This window comes from Pneumocystis jirovecii, assembly GCF_001477535.1.
Source record: "Pneumocystis jirovecii RU7 chromosome Unknown supercont1.6, whole genome shotgun sequence".
NCBI lineage: Eukaryota > Fungi > Ascomycota > Pneumocystomycetes > Pneumocystales > Pneumocystaceae > Pneumocystis > Pneumocystis jirovecii.
This window is the reverse complement of record NW_017264780.1, coordinates 254655-276754: the sequence shown is the minus strand read 5'-3', so window position 1 is coordinate 276754 and position 22100 is coordinate 254655. Positions and strand designations below refer to the sequence as shown.

Sequence of the window (22100 nt, the reverse complement as noted above, 5' to 3'; positions counted from 1 at the left end):
CTAGAATATTTAATAACAAAACAGCGAGATTAGTATAAAATATTAATAGTATATAGAATGATGCTTTTTTAGATATCATCTTATATTTTATATGGCTATAAATATATAATTTGATTTAGAATACGCTTAACAATAATCATTGTAGATTAATTATATTTTAAAATATTTTAGAGGTTCTTGACAATTATTCCATAAAAGAAAGATAACATATTGTATTCCAAAGAGTTTTATCAAGTTCAAAACACCTAGAATCTCTAGAATTTCTTTCAACTAATTTTATAAGTTGTTCAAGATTATCAGAAGGAATTTTACGATTTTTATGACAAAGAACTGAAAGATTATAGAGATAGTATCCACATGCAGAGTTTTCTGAATTTTTAGATGCTAAAGGTATATTATGATCAGCACATCGTATATAACTTATTTTTATATGTTTAACAAGTAAATCAGTAACTATAGGAAAAAGTGTATGAAATTGATTTGTTATATTCGAAACAAGACATGTGATTTCATAACGCTCATCAACATATGAATTGCCCTTAACTATTTCAAGAGATGTAGACATTTTTTTTTCTAAAGTCATATGATAGTTAGATTGATACCGTATTAATTCAAAAAATGCATCAAAAACACTAGAAAGAGAATTTATATAATAACTTTCGTTACTCCATGAAAACTTAGCGACATATGTTATATATTCTAAAATTGTACGAAAAACTTTAATTCTTCTATAATTTAGAGCCATAGATATAGAATCCATAATATAATGATTCAGTGAATTGCATAATCGTTTAAATGCTTCAAAAACACTTGCATGTCGGAATTCCGAACCATTAATTATTGACGTTGGTAATAAACAAGACAAATAAAACAAATGAAAAGAGTCATAAAGTTTTTCAGATCCTACAATTATCGTATCTAAAAAAGAAAAAAAAAGCAAAATATCCTACTTGAATCATGGAGTAGTATATTTATTTTTTCCATATCAAATATATGTTTATTAGACGTTTCTAACTGAAGATGCATATCTTTAAACTGAGTATCTGTATAAAGAGACATATTTTGATTAACTATACGAATATTATCAGAATTACTCCTCACAAACATTTTCCAAAAATTAAACCTTTTTCAAGTTCCATTACTTTAATACGTAATTTAACATTTTCACGATCTACACTCTCAAACAAATTCCGCCAAAAAGAAACAATATCAAAGCATCCACAATTGTCATTTGCATCTTTTTTTGTATTCTTTTTTCGCAAAGCAATCCGTATATAATCAATATATTCTAAATAATTTAAACACCCCATAAAATATCAAATAAATCACCTTCAATGGTTAAATATGGCTGTTTCGACTGACAAATAACAATAGCCTGTAAATAACGTCATATATAAATAGTTTTTATCAGTATTATCCGCTCTTACCAGAGCAATTTGGAACTTATTTGGAATCTCCATTTTTTTATTGTCTACAAACACGCGTCATCGATCAGCAAATATAAGGAGATAAGAGATAAGAAGTTAAAATACAGAATAAAAATAAAATATAAAACGAACAGTATCTATAGATACTAATTAATATAAAAAGAATCTGTAAATATAAATGGGATTAAATGTGAAAAGAGAAGTCATAAAAGAAAAATAAAATGTTAATGACTGAGACAAAAATATAACTTATATAAATGAATTTTTTATAATGGAAAAAGACGAAAAAGCTGTGCAAAATTATGTATTTTGTTATGTAAAACCAGAATTCGATATATGTATAAATAAAAGAATAAAAAAACCAAATGCCTAATAATGACTACGTACTACTCAGAGTTTCTTCATAATAAACTTTTAAGCATTCTCAAAAACTTATGCTTAAAACATTATCTTATTTTCTACAATTTTGAAGCCTTTAGACATTAACATGAGCCATTGTTTTAATAAATAAATCTGCATTAGCGTAAACATTCTTCAAGCATACAACATGCACAGCAAGCCGCAAGACTTTCAGACTTGTAAGACTATTTCCTAAGGTCTAAAATAATAAACTTACCATGCAAGACACCCCGTTGTTGCATGACTTGTAGAGGGTTGTTGCTGAGCATAAACTGGTTGCTGCTGTAATCCATATATTAATTTTTATCTTGTATAAACCAAAATTTTACCTGAGGATAATAATTATTGCAATAACCATAAGTATTAGGAGGGGGAGGGCATGGGTAACCGCCTTGATAAGCCTGTGGACAGTATGACTGTTGTGGATATTGGGGCGGTGGCTGTGTATAACATTGATTAGTAGGACATTTATCATTTTCATACTGCAAAACATCAGTTACATGATTTTTCACGAAAAAAAAAGGATCCTTATAAAAAAAGACCTATAAGAACACTTACATATTCTTTAGATGACATTTCTTTGTTCAGATAGCTGTTTTTTGCTATTTAATTAATTTATTTTTTTTGTTGAGGTTAGATAATTCTATCACGGAGTACTAACAATAATAAGCAACGTAAAAAAAATAAAGTAGCAAGAAAAAAGCTTTAAGAAGAGAAATTGAAAGTTATTTGCATTTTTCTTAAATATATATACTGAAAATAAAGAATATTTGAAAAAAAAAAAAACAAAAAAAAAGGAGTTTTTTTAGTATTCTTTTAAAAAACATGTATACATTAATTAAAGGATTATATATTAAATGGAACCAAAAACCCACATATTCAGTACTTATTATTGGGATGGAACATGTAGGAAAGACGGTAAATAGATTGAATAGGACAGAAATATTCTTATAAACATAGACATTTCTTGAAAAAGTTAAATCTATATACAATCACGTTTCTGCACTACCACCAGAAAGTATTGTTTCTACAGTTGGCCAGAATAGTATAATTTCTTGTATTAAGTAATAATATATATTAATTCAAATAGTTGGAAGAATTACCATTGACAAAACTAAAATTCAGTTTTGGGATTTAGGAGGACGATTATCTTTAAGAAGTCTTTGGTATCCTTATTTTTCAGAGTGCCACTCTGTAATCCTAATGTTGGATTCAACAGAGAAGGAAAAAATTCAGGAAGCTAAAGATATTTTTGGTATATTTTCTAATTTGATATTCATTATGTATAAATATATATTCTTAGAAACACTAATTAATCATGAAAATATTAAAGGAATTCCCATACTTATATTAGTTAATAAACAAGATATTTCTGGATCTCTTAATATTGAGGAAATAAAAGCAGCTTTCAATAGTATTATTGAAAGATTAGATTCACATAAAAATCACATGATACCGACAAGTGCTATTAATGGGTAAACTGGGTTTTCCTTTATTTAACCTTTATTTATTTTAAAAGGACAGGAGTACAAGAAGCAGTAGAATGGTTGAAAAATCAAATGGAACAAAATATATACCTACGCAAACCAATATATTAGCAATATATAAAGTTTGAAAAAACCAGCTTTCAATTTATTCTTAATATATTTACACTTTTTTTGCAATGTTATATATCAAAAATATAGCATTTGAGTATCCTTTTAAAACATAAAATATTATATTATTTAAAAGACTATATTTTACTAAGTTTTTCTAACAGTTGTTTTTTTTCACATAAAGCATCAATGTCTTGGTATTTTACATATTCAGATTGAATAGATTTATTCTGCTTATCATCGTTAAATACTTCAGGACTATTTTTTGACATATAGTTAATTATAGGAATATTTGTAGATATAATTGATAAACTCTTTTGAAATTAAATCTTAGTATTATTGATATCATTATACTTACAGTTGATCTTCCTTTGATTTTTTCTTTTATTTTTCTTTTTTCCAAAACAACGTCTTTTTTTAATAGATCTATTGGATAATTTATGTTTGTAATTTGTGTTTCGTGTTTTCTTTGCATAGATAAATTTCCGCAATCAAAGTTCTTGGGTGTCTCATTAGAATCCAGTATATTATGAAAATCAAAGTCGCCAAACTTTAATTGATTTTGACATGCCAAAAGCCATTTAGAAGATATGATTTTGTATTTTGCATCAGTCATGTTTGTTTTTTGATTAATATTTAATAAAGGTTCATCAGAAATTACATGAGTTACAGAATTATTTAACTCTGTGGATATCCTAATACCTAATTTTTCTGCTAATAAAAATATTTCATTCATATAACTCTAAAAAATTATAAAAATATAATTATTTAAGTACGTTACCTCTTTTATATTATGAAAATATAAAGTAACTTTAGTTAATGTTTTAGGTGTAGAATTAGAGGAATTATTAATTTCTATATTAAATATTTAGTTTTAATAAGAACATATATGTTATTTTCATAACCTTTAACTTGATTCTTTTTTTCCCATTCATTTAAATCAATAAGTCTCCCTTGTTTTATAATTTCCCATAACCAATCTTCGGTTACTATTTTTATATTCCAATCTTTTGCTTTTATATATTTCCTGCTTTTTTTTGATTTACTATTATAAATAAGCAAATTTCTTTTATTATTAAGACTTTCATAATATTTTGAACCTATTATATTTATTTTTTTATAAAATAATTTCAAGAAAATATACCTAAAAGAACAATAAGTTTACTAATATGCAACAAATCTACTCCAGAAAATCCTGTAAGACATATTGAAAGATCCTGCATACCTAATATAAAATTAAAAAAAGACAAGAACTAAACTAACAACCTTCTAATGGAAAACTGCAAAGTAAAGGCCTACAAAGAAGATGTTCTGATGGCTCAATGAATTTTTTATTATGTAAACATCTTTCAATCCACCACTCAGTAACGAAACAACCTTTAGATATATCCGGAAACTTAAATTTTGGAAGATCATGAGAAACAATTATATATATGTGAATAGAAGTATCTGGGAAATCGTGAATTGTTTTACACCATAATCCATCATGCGATTTAATTATATTTTCAAGAATTTTCGTCTTTTCATAATATTAGTACATTTAATATTATAATATCTAGAAAATACTTTTCTACTATCAAAGGCCCATGCATAAAAATATAATCCGAAGAACATGCCATTTAATTCATTATTTTCGGTATCTTGAATCATATTAATAGGTGTTAAATTATCAATTTTTTTAGGAAGATCGTTTTCATATTTATGATTTTCATTTACTATATTATTCCAAACTTGGCTAAGATCAAGTTTGATTTTTTTTATTTTTTTTTTTACAAACATTTGTTGATCTTCATCTTTTTCATTTTCTTGCATTGGAAACCATGAACCTTTTCCTAATTCTTCAGGAGCCATATCAAGACTAAAAAAATGCTCTTCTAAACATGCTCCTCGTTCAATACTTTGCCAAAACCATTCAGGTCTAATCACTTTGATACCCCATTTAATGCCGAATTCATACTTCCTCCCAGATGCATCTGTGGCTATCAAATGTGTAGTATCTTTTGTTAAATCTGGTGTATATTTCCCCCCAAAACAAGTAATCTTTTCTTCTATTTCTGATCTTTGTTCTGCAGGTATATTTGTTACACAAATTAACAAATTATAAAAAGGAGGTAAAATATGCTTTTTTTCAAACTTCTTATGTTAGAAACAAAATTTGTAATAACTGTTTCTACTTCTAGAAAATCAATATCATCACCATTCAGCCATTGTTCATAAATATCAAAAATCCAACCAACATGCATAATCTTCATATCTACTCGGTGCATTGCAACATACTGTATCTTTAGAAAAAGTCAAATTTCCATTAAAATTTACTTTATATTTCATTGTATTTAATTTTCCTGCGATCAAATGTGTAACTTGAGACGTCAAGTCTTGCGTATAAATTGCACCTAATTTCGATGCTTTTAAAGCCAAGTCTGTCTAAACAACATGTGAGAACTCAAACCAACTAGAAACTAACAAAAATACTTTAATTTCAGATGGAATTGACGTGCAACATACAACAATACCACAAAGAGGTTTTAATCCATCATTAAGCTGTTCTGACATCTTTAAAAAAAGATTTATATATTCATACAGGTTTTGAAAAAGATATTAAAAGAATTGCATAGCTTAAAGCTGTTTAAATACTTAAATATGAATTTTACTTAATTTTTGAAGATCGAATATTAAGTTATCGATCTTAAAGGAACTTAAGATACAAAAAACATGGTTACGTGGCTTTAAAAGCCTGAGTTTTTAAATATAAACATAAAAAAATTCTTATAAAATTTATACAAGTGAATATTAATATAAGACTCAAGTTTAATCATTCATTAATTCGTTTGTTATTTTATTCAGAAGTATCGCTAGATTTTGAAGTTTCTGTTACAGTATTTTGCGCTGAAAATGACATTAAAATAAAATAATTTCACAACTAAATACGTACTTTCTAAATTATCAGTATGATTCAATGTATTCTTAGATAAGACAGATGTTTTTTTTGAAATTTTATCCATAAGCTCAGATCCAAATTTTTCAATACTACGATTTAATTCACCCTTTTAAATGTCAAAAATAACATACAACTTAAATACAACTTGCCTCTAAAGCATTAGCATCATCATATATCATAGACCCTTCTTCATTATATGTTCGTGCATTTTCGAACATTTGGTAAAAATCTGCCTTAAAATCGTCTAATGAATTATAATAAGAATGATCGATTCGTTTTTTTATCTTATTCAAAGCAATAGGATTTTTTATTAATATATAATAGTCCGGATAAATTCGTTTATTAGGCAACTCCAAAAACATTTCAGCCCTAGAATGATTTGTTTCAGGATTTATAGAAGAAACAACAGCATTGTAGCATTTTAAAAATACATCCTTTAGAATTATAGATTCCTCCGAGCTTAAAGAATCAACTGAATTTTTGTTTCTATTTTTCTGAGTACAGTAAAATTAGCAAAATAAGTTATGAAAACATAAAACTTACTTTTTCTCTAGAAATTGAAGAAACTTTTTGACGTTTCCGTCGTTCATCATTGTTAGAATTATTAGAATTTGTTTTATTCAATCTATTACGTTTACGTTTATTCATTTCTACCCCAGAAGAACCATTTGATGAATTAGATAACAATTTGTGTTTTTTTAGTTTATTTTCTTGGCGTTTTGTTGCCTTTTCAGATCTATTTCGAACTATTTCTTCAGGAGTAAGTTCACCTGGATCAATAGTCTAAAAATATTAATTTGGAATTTTAATAATTAAATGAATGAACCTCTAGCCATTGTTCTTCTGTAAGATCATCATCATAATGAATTTGAACACGTTCACGGGCACCTCTACCCGTTGCAGATATTACTTCTTCAGGTTCAGTAAAATCATCCCTTCTATAGACTTCAGGAAGTTCTTCCTCAGACATTAGACGCTCTAGCTTTTTTCCAGGACCATATGGAGATTCTAATCGTAATTTTTCATCCATTTCTCGAAAAATCGATAATTCTTCATCATTACGAGCAATTATTTCATTTAATTCATCATCATCAAATGCTTCATTTTCTTCTCCACCATCTGCATTATCATCGTTTTCTGTTTCCAATAAAGATCTTAAAAAAGCTTCTCTTTCTTCTGCAGTGGATTTATTATCAAATTTCCCTGCTTGAATAACTTTTCCATCAATATCAAGTTTGTACTGAGCTCTTGCCAGAATATTTTCTTCAACCGATTTTTCAGTAATAAGTCGTAATATTCGTACTTCTTTTGTTTGTCCTATACGATGTGCACGATCTTGAGCTTGAAGATCTTGATGAGGATTCTATTTCATTAGAATATGATCAAAACACTAATTAGTATTACCCAGTCGGAATCAAAGATTATAACAGTATCAGCGCTCTGTAAATTAAGTCCTAAACCACCTGCACGAGTACTTAATAAAAATATGAAAATATCTGATTCTTCATGATTAAATTCCCTCATTGCTGCCGAACGATCATCTGCTTTAGTAGACCCATCTAATCGCAAATACTTATATCCTTTAAAATGTAAATAATCTTCCATAATATTCATAATAGTAGTCATTTGAAAAAAAATCAATACCTAATAGACATTTAACAAAAAAATAATAAAGTTTAAATTTTTAAAATACTCTATGTCCTGTTCTAAAAAATTTTGGCAAAATTCTATCTAAAAGATCGAATTTTCCTGAAACTCTCCAAAGATTATCGTCACTAACTTTTTCCGGATTAACAATATTTTCAACTTCTTCAAAAACATATGGATGATTGCAAATTTTCCGAAGCTGCATTACAATATTTTGCAAACCTTTACGACTAAAAATATAAGATTTATGTACTAGGGATATTCTTAAAAATTACCCTTTTTCTCCAGAATTAACATATAGCATTCCATTTCTCCTCATTTGAGAATACAATTTACTTTGAAGAGCAGAAAATTGGCATTTAATAACTTTTTCAACTTTATCGGGTAATTCAGATTCAACATCTTTTTTAAGACGTCTTAATAAAAATGGTCGCAGAACTTTATGCAATCTACGAATAACTAAAATAGATTCTTCCTCGGATAATTCAATCTTATCTTGACCACCTGTATTCGCAAATGGCGTATTAAACCACTCATCAAAACTTTTTACTGAATTAAAAATCTTTGGTAAAACAAAATTCAAAAGAGCCCACAATTCAGGAAGATTATTCTACAATTTATTCATTATTTTTTATTTTTAAAAAAGATTAAATGCATACCTGTAAAGGCGTACCTGTAAGAATTAAGCGATATTTCGACGAATAATATGTAGTTAACGTGTAACTAAGCTTAGACTGAGTATTTTTCATACGATGACCTTCATCAACAATCATATAAACCCATTTAATTTTTCCAAGCACTGGTCTATCTTTTATAACATATTCATATGTTGTTAAAAGAACTTGAAAATTTCCTTGTCGAATTTGATGTTGAATATGCTTTCGAACAAGCGGTGGCCCTTTATAAACAATTTTTGAAACAGAGGGCGCCCATTTTTCAAATTCTAAAGTCCAATTTGTTAAGGTTCTATAATTTCAATTAAAAAACAAAATTTAAAAATTAAAACATACGATAGAGGAACAATAATTAAAAAAGGACCATTCTGTCTTTTTTTCTCTATTAGAAACGTAATAAGGGATATTGTTTGAATAGTTTTTCCAAGACCCATCTCATCGGCAAGAATTCCATTAAGTCTATTATTATATAAAGATACCATCCACTGAAGCCCTTTAAGTTGATATTCTTTTAAATTACCACCTAATAATAGTGATGGTTGTTCAATAATTGCTTCTTTTATTCTATGAGCAACATTATAGTAATCAGCTTTTTTATCATCATCATCTTCCTCATTTTCCTTATCCTCAGGTAAATTATGTTCTTCTGTACCAAACTCATTTTGTTGAACTTTAACAGCTTGAGCAAGAGAATCAAGATAAGCATTTGTTTGTTTCAATAAATGTGTAATACGTGTATCTTTTGCTTGATCAAGTAGTTTAAGGTATGCTTCTTCATCATCTGCTTTAAGTGCTTGTAAACGTTGTTTTGCCGTTCGCTCCAACCGTCTAGACTCTTCTTTTTCAATATACGAATGATATGCAAGCACTGATCGACCAAGCTTAAAGACCTTTGCTTGCAAGGCCTTTTGTTTTTGTATAACATCATAACCATGTGAACATATGCCTTGTAGATAGCTCACTTGTTTTTGTTTCTGTATCTGCTCTCTATTCGTTCTATGTTGTCTTTCTAATGCCTCTGTAAGACGACATTCCTTCAATGATCTTTTCTTCATCCTCCTAAATGCTGCTCTATCGGATGATGCTGTCAATGTATTAAAGTGAGTCATAGAATATATAATCTCATCACGTAACATCCTTTGTTTATCAAGTAACCTCAATGATTTAAGTTCAATTAAAGCTTTTAATTTAAGCCTATTTGAGGTATTCAAATCTTTGAAATTATGAGTCTTTTTTCTCGTATTTGTAACATATATATCTTCAAGAGTACTAGGCAGACGTTCTAATTCAGAAATCCGATTAGCTATACGATGGGCAACCGCAAGTTTCCTTTCATTATAAATTTTTTTAGGATCAATACCAGATGGCATCATACTCGGTACCAGTACACGTTGATGTAATTTTTCTTGATGGGCCATAGAAAACGAAGAGCTCAAAAGAGATAAATTACTTCCTTCTGCATGCGGCGATTCTGAAAGAGTCGAAGCACCCTCCTCTTCTGGTATGATTGGTGTTTCTAAATTTTTTTCTTTCAATGTTCCTTCTGATTCTCGTCGTTCTTGTCGCATCAGCCATTCTAATTCTCCTTGTGGGAGTGTAGAGGACGGTGGTTTTTTTACAAATATTGCTTGTTGAATGTTTGCAGGGACTGGTAAATTCTTAGAAATCAATTTAAATGCTAAAATTTGATTTCGCAACGTTGTTAGCTGCTCTGAAGTAAATATCGCCTGGTCTCCTCCATTCTTTTCTTCTTCCTTGACAACATGTGCTACATGAGGTGCCTGTACTGCCTGAAATGTCTTAGCTAATGCCTCTCTAGGTGCAGTTTCTACATTCTCTGTTTTGACTAAAGATCCTTGCTTCATATTTTGATGGCGATGATATTGTGCTTGTTGAATCGCTTTAAGAATAATAGAAAGTTGAGAAAACTCTGCATTAGTCGCTTCTACTGCACCCTGATTACGGAGCATCTGCCAGCGCTATGTATATTAGCTATATCGTATATATATCGCAAAAAAAAACAACTAACGCACCCAATACATGGACTGAATGTTTTCACGAGTAAGTCCTAAAGGTATATGTGCTACTTCATCCATTTTAGACCTATTTATATCTGTTCTATACTCTTTTTTTGCACAAACACTTCCAACCGTGATCCACCCGTAGAAATTAAAAATTCTTTTGAAACTCCTATATTAATCTACTAATACACTAAGAAAATAACTCTTCTAAGCTCAAATAAAGAGTAAATATAGTTTTTTATTTGAATTTACTGCACAATTTACTTTTTTTTATTTATGTATGTCATTCTTGCATTTTGATATTGAGACAATCGTTAATCGTCCGCAATGGAAATCACCGTGCGCAACCATGGAAACGGGACACATGTGTACATGGATGCCATGGCACCCAGAAACAATAAGCAAATGGTATATGGAATATAGTAAAGAACAAGAATGAGAAAGATAAAACAAAAAAAGTACTTCATGTGGATATTATATATATACATATTCTCTAAATACATTTCTGTAGTTTTGGATGTTGATCATTAAGAAATTTTGACATATAAGGACCTATAGATATTTATCAGCACATGTTTTTTGTTATCAAAAAAAAATACCATCAGAAAAATAACCAAGACGACGATAATATGCTCGGACACCAACACCTGAGATGACGGCGATTTTGTGGCTTAAATGTTCATATTTTGCAATTCTCTCTGCTTGTTCCATGAGAAGCATTCCAAAGCCCTGGTGTTGAAATTTTTTAGGATCTTTATCATGAATTGGTACAGCACTGCCATATACATGTAGCTCTCGTACAATTGATGTTGGACAAGCAAGTAATTCAGAACGAAAAGTAGTTTGAGGAGAACAACGACGAAGACGGAGTAAGCCTATTAAAATATCTTGTGTTGGATCTTCATAACTTAAAAATGTTTCCCAACCACCGTTGGCAGTGTAATCTCTCCGTAAAAATTCAATTTGTTCTGGACGAACTTTATGATGAATTTCTTGCATGCCTACCTCCCGTGTACGAATATCTCTACAGGCCCATCCAAGGTGCTTCATACGACTCAGTGCAAGTTCCCGAAGATTGCCGTTTTCAACGCCGGAAGAAACAAGGGGCATTGGAATATCACGTTGGATTCGGTAAATACGGGTCCATGGAGGAACCATGGCAAGAATGTTAGCTATCAAATCAACAAGGACGCTGGGTGTATAATTCTTATATCGGCCAGTACGCCAGAGTTCATATAAACCTTTATCATGAATAAAGTCCTTAATTTCAAAGATAATAGTGCAGTTACCTGTACCTCGGATTACCAATGTTGGATATATTTTTAATCCGTCTGTTCTAAATGCTGGATTTTCAAAATATTCCTGTAGAAAGTATCAGATAAAGTCATTTTAGATCTAATTTATATGCCTTAAATTGGTAAAGATCCCTCTCTATTCCTACATTTGGAAGATCCGGCATCATATGAGATACTATTTTAAATCCGGCATCTTTTGCCAAACAAAATGTTTCACATACTGCTTTAACAGTATGTCCTCGATTTGTATCTCGCGCCACATCTTCATAAACACTTTGAACACCAATCTCAAGTCGAGTGCAACCATAACGCAACATCGAGCTATAAAAGTTGTCACAATTATTCAAAAATAAATCAAATCAAACTTAAGGTGCTGATCCAAACAATAATCTGGCCTCGTTTCAATAGTAATACCTATACATTTTGTTTTTGACTTCTCCGAAAACCTAATTTTCGAATTAACCACTCATATTATATAATACAAATACAACTTGACTGCTTCATCTACGTTATGTGTAGTATAACCAGATAATGCATTATGCAATGATGCAATAAACCAATCCCTATATGTATCCGGTAAAGACATAAACGTTCCTCCCATAATAATATACTCTACTTTATCAACTGCATGCCCCAATGACCTCAACTGCTCAATCCGTCCACGAGCCTGCTCATATGGATCATATCTTGCACGAATAGCCCTCATACTCGTAGGTTCATAACCTGTATATGACTGAGATGAGTACTCAAAATCAGAATCTGGTCCTCCTGGACAATATCTATTCCAAGATCAGACATTTTTTAGGATTGTATCTTTGTACACGCAAATATTTCCCGTCATAGCGATGTGTGGACATCTTTTCAATCAAAAAAACGAAAAAGCACATTGAAAACCTCACCTGTGAGGTTTAGACATCACTGCTATAGGTGCTACTCCACTTGCTGTACGAACTGGCTTTGCTTTTAATTTTGGAAGCAAATATGGCTTATAAAAATCCGGAATAGCTGCAATTATATCCACCAAACGAGGCTGAATAGAAAGCCTATATTTTCTACAAACATTCTGCTTAATCGCATTCAGATTTATATCTCTATATTTCCCAGATTCATATGTACGAATAAGTTCAGAAGCAATTTCTCCACATGCTTTAACTATCCGCTCCGTTTCTGAGCATTCTGTAGCAGATCTTTCTACAAATAATAGATTTAAAGACATATTTAAGTAATCTGAAAGGATTTTTTCTATATTATTTTTTAATTTTAAAAATTATTTTTTATTACTCATTTTCGTCTGAAATACGAAAAAGGCCAATTTTGGCTTTTTTAAAGCAAATAAACTGATCAAAAAAAATAGAAAAAATTAAAAGAAATAAGAAAAATTTAAAAAATAGATGGGGATTAAATCAGAAAAAGTAAATTTTTTTAAAAAAAATAATATATTTCCAAAAGTTTGTTCAAAAATGGATTGTTTAACTCGGATTTTTGAAAAAGTAAGAAAAATATTAATAAGTATTTTTTTATAAAAATGTTTTTAGAAAAAGAATAAAACAATAAGAGATCAGAAAGTTTATTCAGAGAAAAATGTAAAAAATAGTTTTCATTCTTATTCTCAATCAGCTATATCAGATACATCTTCAAGCAAGTTTATAGAAAATCGTTCAAAAGATCCTTTGATTAAGCAGAAATATAAAGATTTGACATCTTCACTGCCTAGTTGTGAAAAACAAAAGTATTTTCAGGAGATAAAGCTTGATGATGATAATTATATTACGATTTCTGGGTTTATTATTAATAAACCATATCAATTTTTATATTATTTATTGTGTATAATAACAGGAGGTTTTGTATATTTGATTTTCTTGTGGGTGCCTCAGTGGAAGGTGTCATTTACTTTGAAACCATCGCCTTTAAGCACATGCAATTGGGTTGTTATTAAAGTAAGTTTCAAAGTTGATTAAAACCAAAAAAATAACAGCATAAGGATAAATATAAAGAAATTGATGTACTTAAAATTAAAAAAGAAGACCGTGGTGAGCTTATATTTACTATTTATGAAGGCTTTCAAAATCCATATGACTTTCAGACTAAAAATGAGAGTTCTGAAACAACTCCTTTCACATATATTGATTATCGATATCTTCGTTTTATTTATTATCCAAAAGAACAAAAATTTATACCTACTTATAGTTGGAAAGATCCTCTATTTATGTTGCCAATTGAAGATATTTCTAAAGGATTAAGTACTCGTGCAAGAGATGACAGAGAAGTTATATTTGGGAAAAATCAGATGGATATACAAGAAAAGTCAGTTATTAGATTATTAATAGATGAAGTATATAATAATAAACTAAATAGTGAGTTGCTTATAACTATATAGATTCTTCATTATTTTTATATTTTTCAAATATTTTCTATTATATTATGGTTTTCTGACACATACTATTACTATGCATCGTGTATTCTTGCTATTTCAGCCATGAATATTATTATTTCTTTAATAAATACCAAAAAGGTATTTTTTTTAATATCCTATGAAAACAAACATAATGTTTTTTAGAATATACGGTTGCTTCGTATAATGTCTAGATATATATCAGATGTCCGTGTTTTGCGAGATGGAGTTTGTATTTACTCCAGTTTGTTAAAATTTACTAACATTAAAGGGGTTACTACTTTGTCTTCTGAACTAGTTCCAGGAGATATTTTTGACATATCTGATCCAAATTTGAGTATTGTCCCATGTAGTTCTATATTATTAACAGGTGATTGCATAATAAATGAAAGTTCATTAACAGGTAAATTTTTTTAATTTGTATTTAAAAATATTTAATAAAATAGGCGAATCTATTCCTATTTCCAAAATATTTGCTTCTAAAAGCGCTGTAGAATTACTTAATCAAGTTGAAACTGAAGTTCCTAAAGAATTGCACAAACATTATCTTTTTTGTGGGACTAAAATTATTAGAGTTCGAAAGCCATTTTCTAAAGATCAGCAAGCACCTGCTTTAGCTATGGTTGTAAAAACAGGGTTTAATACTTCAAAAGGAAGTTTAATGAGATCTATACTTTTTCAAAAAAGCACTAGTTTCAAATTTTACCAAGATTCTATGCGTTTTGTAGCTTTTATGGCTATGGTTGCTATTTGTGGCTTTATTGTCAATGTATTAAGATTTGTTGAAATGGGGGTACAAATTTTATTTTTTTTTTAAAATTAATATTAATAATCGTTAGATTACATGGAAACTTATTATTGTAAGATCACTTGATCTAATTACAATTGTTGTTCCTCCTGCTTTACCGACAACTTTAGCAATTGGAGCTAATTTTGCAATTTCAAGACTTAAAAAACGCCAAATATACTGCACTAGTCCTTCTAAGTATTTATTTCAATATACAAAAACATATATTGATTTCAATAGAATAAACATATCAGGAACAGTAGACATTATGTGCTTCGATAAAACAGGGACACTAACAGAAGATGGTCTTGATGTTTTTGGAGTAAGGGTTATAGATACTCCTCATAATAGGTAACTAATTGTATTTATATATATTAATTAAATAAATTTTTAGATTTGGAAAAATTCATAAAGAGTCTTTAACATTGTCGTTTTATGCCTCTAATTATAATGATATAAGTCCTCATAATAGAGACAATGCTATACTTTATACTATGGCAACTTGTCATTCTTTGAAAGTTCTAAATAACCACTTAATTAGTGACCCTTTAGATCTAAAAATGTTTGATTTTACTGGATGGATATTTGAAGAAAATCAAGAATATCTATCTAAAGATGATTCTCAAAGTTTTGAAGATCAGAATACTGCTCATGATTTCAATCAAGAGATTGTGTCTTCTATTGTTAAGCCTAAGAAAGATCTTCGAATCAATGATATTAAAGATTCGAATTTTGAAGTATTTCCTTTATTATGTTATTCGAGTTCAACAGTTAATTGTTTTAGAATATATCTTCATTCGAACTTGGTGTTATAAAAACTTTTGAATTTATTTCTCATTTACGAAGAATGAGTGTTATAGTTAAAGAATTTAGTTCATCAGATATGCAAGTTTATTTAAAAGGTGCTCCAGAGATTATGAAAGACGTATGTCTTCTTAGCAGCTGTAAGAAAATACTAGTTTATAAACTTTTTTAATGTTATTTCAGTGCCAGAAGATTATGATCAAGTTATTTCATATTATACGGGACATGGTTTTAGAGTAATTGCATGTGCTATGAAAGTTCTACCTGATATGACTTGGATCAAAGCTCAAAAAATGACAAGAGAAGAAGTAGAAAAGGATTTATTCTTTGTTGGTTTTATTATTTTTGAAAATAAACTCAAACCTACGTCCTCTGAAACTATAACTACACTTAAAGAAGCTGATATAAGATGTGTTATGTGTACTGGTGATAATATTTTAACATCTATAAGTGTTTCTAAAAGATGTAATATAATACAGCATGATGTGCAAGTATATATGGCAACTATACAAGGTTTCTATGTTTTTTATGAGTTATTGTATATTAATTTGTTTCTAGGAAACATTGATTCTCCTGATGCTAAGTTGATATGGGAAAACACTGAAAGTCCAGAAATGATATTAGACAATGATACATTGATGGTAATTATATTTTATATTGTTTTATGTCCTAATTAGAGTTTAGCCTCAATATATTCCATCTGATTCAAATGATCCTTCATATTATAAAAATTGTTTTCCAGAAAAATATTTCTTGGCAATTACTGGAGACGTCTTCAAATGGATGATTAATTTTTCTCCATATGATGTTTTTGAGAAAGTAAGTATTGAATAAGGGGTTTAGAGATCTTATTAGTCTAGATGCTTGTAAAAACTCAGGTTTTTGCCAGAATGTCTCCAGATGAAAAGCATACATTGGTCGAAAAGTTACAATTGTTGGATTATTGTGTAGGTTTTTGTGGGGATGGTGCTAATGATTGTGGTGCATTAAGAGCAGCAAATATTGGTATTTCTCTTTCGGATGCAGAAGCATCTATTGTTTCCTCTTTTACAGACAAAAAGTTTAATATTACATGTGTTTTTGATCTTATTCGGTTAGTAATGTTATATACTGTTTAACAATTAGTAATTAATTTGTTAGTGAGGGTAGAGCTGCATTAGTTACTAGTTTCAGTTGTTTTAAATATATGGCACTTTATTCTGCTATACAGTTCATTTCTGCAAGTATTCTGTATTCATCTGCGTCCAATCTTGGTAATTTTCAAGTATATTAATTTTTTTTTTTTAATATAGCTAATATGTTTAGTATCTGTATATTGATTTGATGCTTGTACTTCCTATTGCTATATCCAGTAAGTACATTTGTTTAATACTGAATAATTCTAAATATTTCATAGTGGGTCGCTCTGAAGCATATCCTAAACTAGTTAAGAAACGTCCAACTGCAAGTTTGGTTTCTAATAAGATTATTGGATCACTTTTGGGAAATATTTTTATATTGTTATCTTTACAACTTACTGTTTATTATCTTGTTCGTTTACAGGATTGGTATGTAAAAATATGTAATTTAGTTTTTTAACAATATAATTAGGTATGAAAAACCATTGCCCCGGTCTGATCTTTTTGATGTTTCAAACTCTGATAATTCCGCATTATTTACATTTTCTTGCTACCAATATATATTAATTGCGGTTATACTCAGTATTGGACCTCCATATCGTCAACCTATTTATCGCAACAGTATTATTATGCTTTTTTTTAGATTAACAATAAACTGATTATTTTAGGAATATTTGTTTTCTTTATAGTTGTTTCTTTGATTACAGTGACTCTTATTTTATGTAAACCAGCATCTTGGATCTATGAAATACTTGAGCTTTCGTATATAAGATCTGATTTTTGTCTCATTATCATATCTCTGGCAATATTTAACTATACAGTTACATGGCTTTCTGAAAAGTATCTCTTTTTACCCATTTCTATCCAAATCAGTTCAATGATTAGAAAACTTTTATGTTTAAATACAACTAAACGGAAGAAACGTTATGAAGAGATACAAAGTGCATTAAAATTTTGAGAAAAAAGTAATTTCTTTCTTTTAAAATGCATAGTATTTTTTTGTGTATTTAAATAAAATATTATAAAGATTATTTCGACATAAAATCATTTATTCTTAAGTATTATTTATAATAGTAAAGGAGGTTTATTTATTATGAAAAATAAAGACAAATAACATTTTTATTGTATTTTTATGATAATGAAAGAAGATATACATGAAAGTAATGAAACAATACTCAGAAACATTAATTTGATTAAAAAACAGATTCAAACACATCATCAGAAATCCCTGCTTCTTTAGAAAGACTAGATTCATTTTTTAATGTTTATCAGGGTTAAAGAACTCTGAAAAATAATATTTTATTAATTTATACAGGCCTTGTAGGTCATAATAGAAATATTCTTATTAATTATTGGAAAAATACAATAAAAGAAATAGAAACAGATAATCATGATTTTAAAGTACATCAGATACCTTTATCCAGGATAAGAGTGAGTTTTTTAGTGCTACATATAATTATATTTTGTTTAAAAATGTTAGAAGCTTATGAAAACTGACAAAGATGTTAAAGTATTAATAAAAAGGCAATTTTCTCTGCTTAAATATAATACAGATGATATCTACTGAAGCAACAATTTTATTTGCAAAAGGGTGTAATATTTTTATTACAGAGCTTACATTGCGTGCATGGATCTATGCAGAAGAGAATAAGAGACGAGTATTACAAAAATCGGATATTGCAAATGCGATATCTAAGTCAGATATGTTTGATTTTTTATTAGATATTATTTCAAAAGAAAAGGTATAAAACTATTCAAAAGATATAAATTTTTGATAATAAGTATTTCAAAGTTGGATCTTATTCCGAAAATTCAGATTCCATCCATGAATATGAATCAAGAATGTCATAGAATCAGTCCATATTATCAAGGACTGGACAGATTTTCGAATATTGGTGATAAAGCAGACAAATTAGACCAAATGTATATCTTGAAACAACCATCTTATATAAATTACAACTCTACAATTCATGTAATAAAATTATTAATACTGTTTTCGTTTTCTTACAGAGACAGTAGAACACTACAAATTCATCATCAGACTTATTAAAATATCAAGGATTGCAAAACATAATACAAAACTGTGAATCTAAAGAAATGAATATAAATGAATAATATTTATAAAATTAGAAGTCATTTTTTTATGTAAAACATATAGAGAAATATATTTTTATAATTAATGACATGCAATTGATTGCAATATATGTATATTTTAATAATATAGGGTAATCTCATAGTTTATATTTAATCAACTGTATATAGCTTTTTTAAATGATAATATGATATTATGCATTAACTTAATTTATAGCCTTTTCCTTTAAAAGCTGATTTTTTAGGTGGATCTTTCTGAGTATTTTGTCGATTGTTAAACAAAATACCAAAAGGCCTTCTTATAACTCGTTGATTATTTGATGGAAAAAGGCTTGTAAACCACCTTGGAACAGTTAGACGGGGGCCTCCACAAGAAGGCAATGTGTTAGTTAAAAATTCGTAAAGATGTGCACTTAATAATCCACAACCATCCCGCAAAACAACAGGAAATCCATCCATAAAAAATGAAAGTAAAAGCATACAAAATGGCAAATATCGAGCCTACTAAATTAACAATAACTTCACTAATATGTAAATAGATACCTTTATTCGAAAAAACCAAAGACTAGTAATTGTATTTAAATTTCTTTGACTCCAAAAATAACATATTGATAAATTTAATGCAGGAAAATATACAATAGATGAAATGAAATAACTAAGAAACTAAAAACTGTTAGGAATTGAACAATATTTTTTTAAAAAAAGTATAAATGTCGGCTGCCAACAACCAGCTTATAACATAAAAAGTAGATATAAGCCATCTCAAACGTCCGTATATATACTTTTACCATCTTGCCGGTCGACAAGAAGATAAAAAGCTTGTTTTAATATGCTCCTCTCACCAGAACCCAGCATTTCATAAAATATGTTAAAAGTGGGGCAGAAATCAGGAGCGAATTTTAATAAAAATTTTACTTACCAAAATTACTGTTGCATTAAATACTAGAAAAAATGAATAGTCCGAGACACTCTCAGTAAAATAAAGTGTCTCAACTTCATTACTAAACCGATAAACTAGAAATAATCTTAATAAAAATTAAAAAAAAAGATAGGGATACGTGAAAAAAGCGATATAACCAAATTTAAGCCTCCGCCTGCATAAAAAAACGCAGTAAAAGGCCTCCAAAGCTGCCCTCTAAATGTATATGGCCATATATTAACTAACTGAGCAGCTCTAGCAATACCCAAAAGAGGTGTAATAGAAACAAATAACGAGCCAGATAAAAGAAATAAAGTAACAGGGGGGATAGAATGGATAATTCTAAAATTCTATTATTGCTAATTTTAATATATTTTTTAGAATATACCTTGTTATTTCATTATCCATAGCCACATTTAAATTTTTTTAAGTCCGGAGTGTCGGCAAAAATTGACGGAGAATATTTATAATAAAAAAAGTATGTTGAATAATATGAATAAAAGAATGTTTTAAATAGCCGTTAATATATTTCCAAAGATAGAGAATACCCCAGTTAAATAATATAGTTTATATAAAAAAAGTTCTTTGTAAAAATCGTAATCTAAAGTAATCTAAAAAAACAAATTCATAAAAACTAGTTAAAATGCAAATGATAAGAAAAAACATGTCAAAGTAAAATATGCGGCAAATTTTATGTCCTAAAATTAAGCTTCTAGAAACCAGAACATATTATCAACTATTAATAAGTAAATTTAAAAAAAAAAAAAAAAACAGAAACTTTAATTTTATATAAATATCCATGATGAAATAAGTGTATTCTTTTTGATTATTTGATAAGTATTTAAAATTTTTGAATGTCTAACAAATTTTACAAATGTATATTTTCAAAAAAATAGGATTATAGACTTAATTAGCTTGAATACGATAACGTTTTGAATCAATTTTGCGTTGTTTCCATTCTTCCTTCCTTTTACGTTCCATAGTTTCCTCAATAATGATTTTTTCTGCAGTTGTTAGCGGTCTTTTTTCTTTATTTTGTACTTGTTTTGAAGGATTAGATTTGGTTATGCTTTTAAATACGTTTTCTTGTTTTTTCACAAAAGGGACTTTAATAGAATAAGAGCTTCCCTGATTCTCTGAATTAGATGACTCGTTTTTTTCTTCAATAGGTGGTTTTGATAATGAAATCGAAATTTTACTTTCATCTCTTTTCAATTCTTTTACTACATTTTCATGACTTTGTTCTTGATTTTCTTTCATCTTTTTTGCCCTTTCAACTTGCTCATTAATCATTTTAAGCTCTCTTTCTTCATCTCCTTTATCCTGACGATCTCTTTTGATAATCGACTGTTGACGGCGTAACGCTTCAGGTGAATTATCAATCCATGAAATATATAACCCTTTTTCTGTCTCATCTACCCTACATATTCCTTCATAGCCCAAATATTTTACAAATTCTGTCAACGTAACCCATCTAGTAGCATTCATTCTTACTATATATTTTTTATTAATCTTTAAACTTTAGTTCTTTTTTACGTACAATGCCCTTTGTCTGCAATATATTCTTGATAAAAGTGATTTGCATGAACACGTTTTTCGCCATGAGACGTCCTTAATAATTGAATAAAATTATTTTTAAACTCTACAGAATAATTGTGAATATGTCGATTTGGATTTTCTCCAATCAACAACATTTGTCTTACATGTGCTAATATCCATAAGAAAAACATGTAAACACTTTATCCTCACCTTCTGACTGTGTATGACACTTAAAACCTTAAAAATTTAAAAAATCTTAAACATAGAAAAAATATATTCTAACCATTTTCATCTCGCATTTGTTTTTCACAAGCCTGACAATACCATCGAAGGCGTTGAAGACCTTTAGATTTCATTCGATTTGCAAGCCATTTAGGCGTCCCTTTCTCTGCTTTTCCTCCCATTTTTTTTTTAAATTTTGTGTATCGATTTTGATATTAATCTATATAAAAAT

The 22100-nt window shown here is 28.7% G+C and overlaps 10 protein-coding genes across 10 annotated transcripts; 3 read left to right on the top strand and 7 right to left on the bottom strand.

The window, feature by feature from the left end:
- Positions 1 to 184: 184 nt before the first annotated feature.
- On the bottom strand, positions 185 to 1460 carry T551_01554 (uncharacterized protein; the record flags this gene model as incomplete). The annotated part of the gene is made up of 5 exons (XM_018373817.1): positions 185 to 903; positions 951 to 1070; positions 1124 to 1288; positions 1330 to 1375; positions 1428 to 1460. 5 exons carry the CDS (start codon positions 1458 to 1460, stop codon positions 185 to 187), a joined length of 1083 nt encoding a protein of 360 aa, XP_018229992.1.
- Positions 1461 to 1945: 485 nt separating this feature from the next.
- T551_01553 (uncharacterized protein) lies at positions 1946 to 2402 on the bottom strand (the record flags this gene model as incomplete). The annotated part of the gene is made up of 4 exons (XM_018373816.1): positions 1946 to 1994; positions 2044 to 2108; positions 2156 to 2353; positions 2385 to 2402. The coding sequence occupies 4 exons, from the start codon at positions 2400 to 2402 to the stop codon at positions 1946 to 1948; spliced, it is 330 nt and encodes a 109-aa protein (XP_018229991.1).
- Positions 2403 to 2651: 249 nt separating this feature from the next.
- T551_01552 (uncharacterized protein) lies at positions 2652 to 3424 on the top strand (the record flags this gene model as incomplete). Its single annotated transcript, XM_018373815.1, has 5 exons — positions 2652 to 2744; positions 2787 to 2871; positions 2917 to 3081; positions 3130 to 3301; positions 3346 to 3424. 5 exons carry the CDS (start codon positions 2652 to 2654, stop codon positions 3422 to 3424), a joined length of 594 nt encoding a protein of 197 aa, XP_018229990.1.
- Positions 3425 to 3558: 134 nt separating this feature from the next.
- On the bottom strand, positions 3559 to 5974 carry T551_01551 (protein kinase activating protein DPB11; the record flags this gene model as incomplete). The annotated part of the gene is made up of 10 exons (XM_018373814.1): positions 3559 to 3735; positions 3780 to 4163; positions 4203 to 4276; positions 4327 to 4521; positions 4566 to 4646; positions 4688 to 4940; positions 4988 to 5554; positions 5596 to 5697; positions 5738 to 5845; positions 5894 to 5974. The coding sequence occupies 10 exons, from the start codon at positions 5972 to 5974 to the stop codon at positions 3559 to 3561; spliced, it is 2022 nt and encodes a 673-aa protein (XP_018229989.1).
- A 519-nt stretch (positions 5975 to 6493) lies between these two features.
- T551_01550 (uncharacterized protein) lies at positions 6494 to 10776 on the bottom strand (the record flags this gene model as incomplete). The annotated part of the gene is made up of 9 exons (XM_018373813.1): positions 6494 to 6853; positions 6903 to 7142; positions 7186 to 7722; positions 7764 to 8003; positions 8053 to 8236; positions 8282 to 8616; positions 8666 to 8972; positions 9017 to 10659; positions 10714 to 10776. The coding sequence occupies 9 exons, from the start codon at positions 10774 to 10776 to the stop codon at positions 6494 to 6496; spliced, it is 3909 nt and encodes a 1302-aa protein (XP_018229988.1).
- A 418-nt stretch (positions 10777 to 11194) lies between these two features.
- On the bottom strand, positions 11195 to 13212 carry T551_01549 (elongator complex protein 3; the record flags this gene model as incomplete). The annotated part of the gene is made up of 8 exons (XM_018373812.1): positions 11195 to 11253; positions 11301 to 11942; positions 11991 to 12063; positions 12143 to 12317; positions 12362 to 12442; positions 12488 to 12775; positions 12818 to 12853; positions 12896 to 13212. The coding sequence occupies 8 exons, from the start codon at positions 13210 to 13212 to the stop codon at positions 11195 to 11197; spliced, it is 1671 nt and encodes a 556-aa protein (XP_018229987.1).
- Positions 13213 to 13387: 175 nt separating this feature from the next.
- T551_01548 (uncharacterized protein) lies at positions 13388 to 18055 on the top strand (the record flags this gene model as incomplete). The annotated part of the gene is made up of 20 exons (XM_018373811.1): positions 13388 to 13486; positions 13532 to 13933; positions 13978 to 14328; positions 14374 to 14508; positions 14554 to 14620; positions 14660 to 14791; positions 14835 to 15181; positions 15228 to 15373; positions 15416 to 15526; positions 15570 to 15912; positions 15960 to 16119; positions 16163 to 16492; positions 16538 to 16620; positions 16664 to 16798; positions 16840 to 17072; positions 17120 to 17243; positions 17285 to 17330; positions 17376 to 17526; positions 17570 to 17718; positions 17766 to 18055. The coding sequence occupies 20 exons, from the start codon at positions 13388 to 13390 to the stop codon at positions 18053 to 18055; spliced, it is 3834 nt and encodes a 1277-aa protein (XP_018229986.1).
- A 180-nt stretch (positions 18056 to 18235) lies between these two features.
- On the top strand, positions 18236 to 19212 carry T551_01547 (uncharacterized protein; the record flags this gene model as incomplete). Its single annotated transcript, XM_018373810.1, has 7 exons — positions 18236 to 18257; positions 18302 to 18370; positions 18413 to 18528; positions 18578 to 18607; positions 18651 to 18839; positions 18890 to 19069; positions 19117 to 19212. The coding sequence occupies 7 exons, from the start codon at positions 18236 to 18238 to the stop codon at positions 19210 to 19212; spliced, it is 702 nt and encodes a 233-aa protein (XP_018229985.1).
- Positions 19213 to 19389: 177 nt separating this feature from the next.
- Positions 19390 to 20515, bottom strand: T551_01546 (uncharacterized protein; the record flags this gene model as incomplete). Its single annotated transcript, XM_018373809.1, has 5 exons — positions 19390 to 19689; positions 19732 to 19851; positions 20108 to 20202; positions 20247 to 20449; positions 20496 to 20515. 5 exons carry the CDS (start codon positions 20513 to 20515, stop codon positions 19390 to 19392), a joined length of 738 nt encoding a protein of 245 aa, XP_018229984.1.
- A 498-nt stretch (positions 20516 to 21013) lies between these two features.
- On the bottom strand, positions 21014 to 22050 carry T551_01545 (uncharacterized protein; the record flags this gene model as incomplete). The annotated part of the gene is made up of 4 exons (XM_018373808.1): positions 21014 to 21600; positions 21648 to 21815; positions 21857 to 21883; positions 21930 to 22050. The coding sequence occupies 4 exons, from the start codon at positions 22048 to 22050 to the stop codon at positions 21014 to 21016; spliced, it is 903 nt and encodes a 300-aa protein (XP_018229983.1).
- Positions 22051 to 22100: the final 50 nt, after the last annotated feature.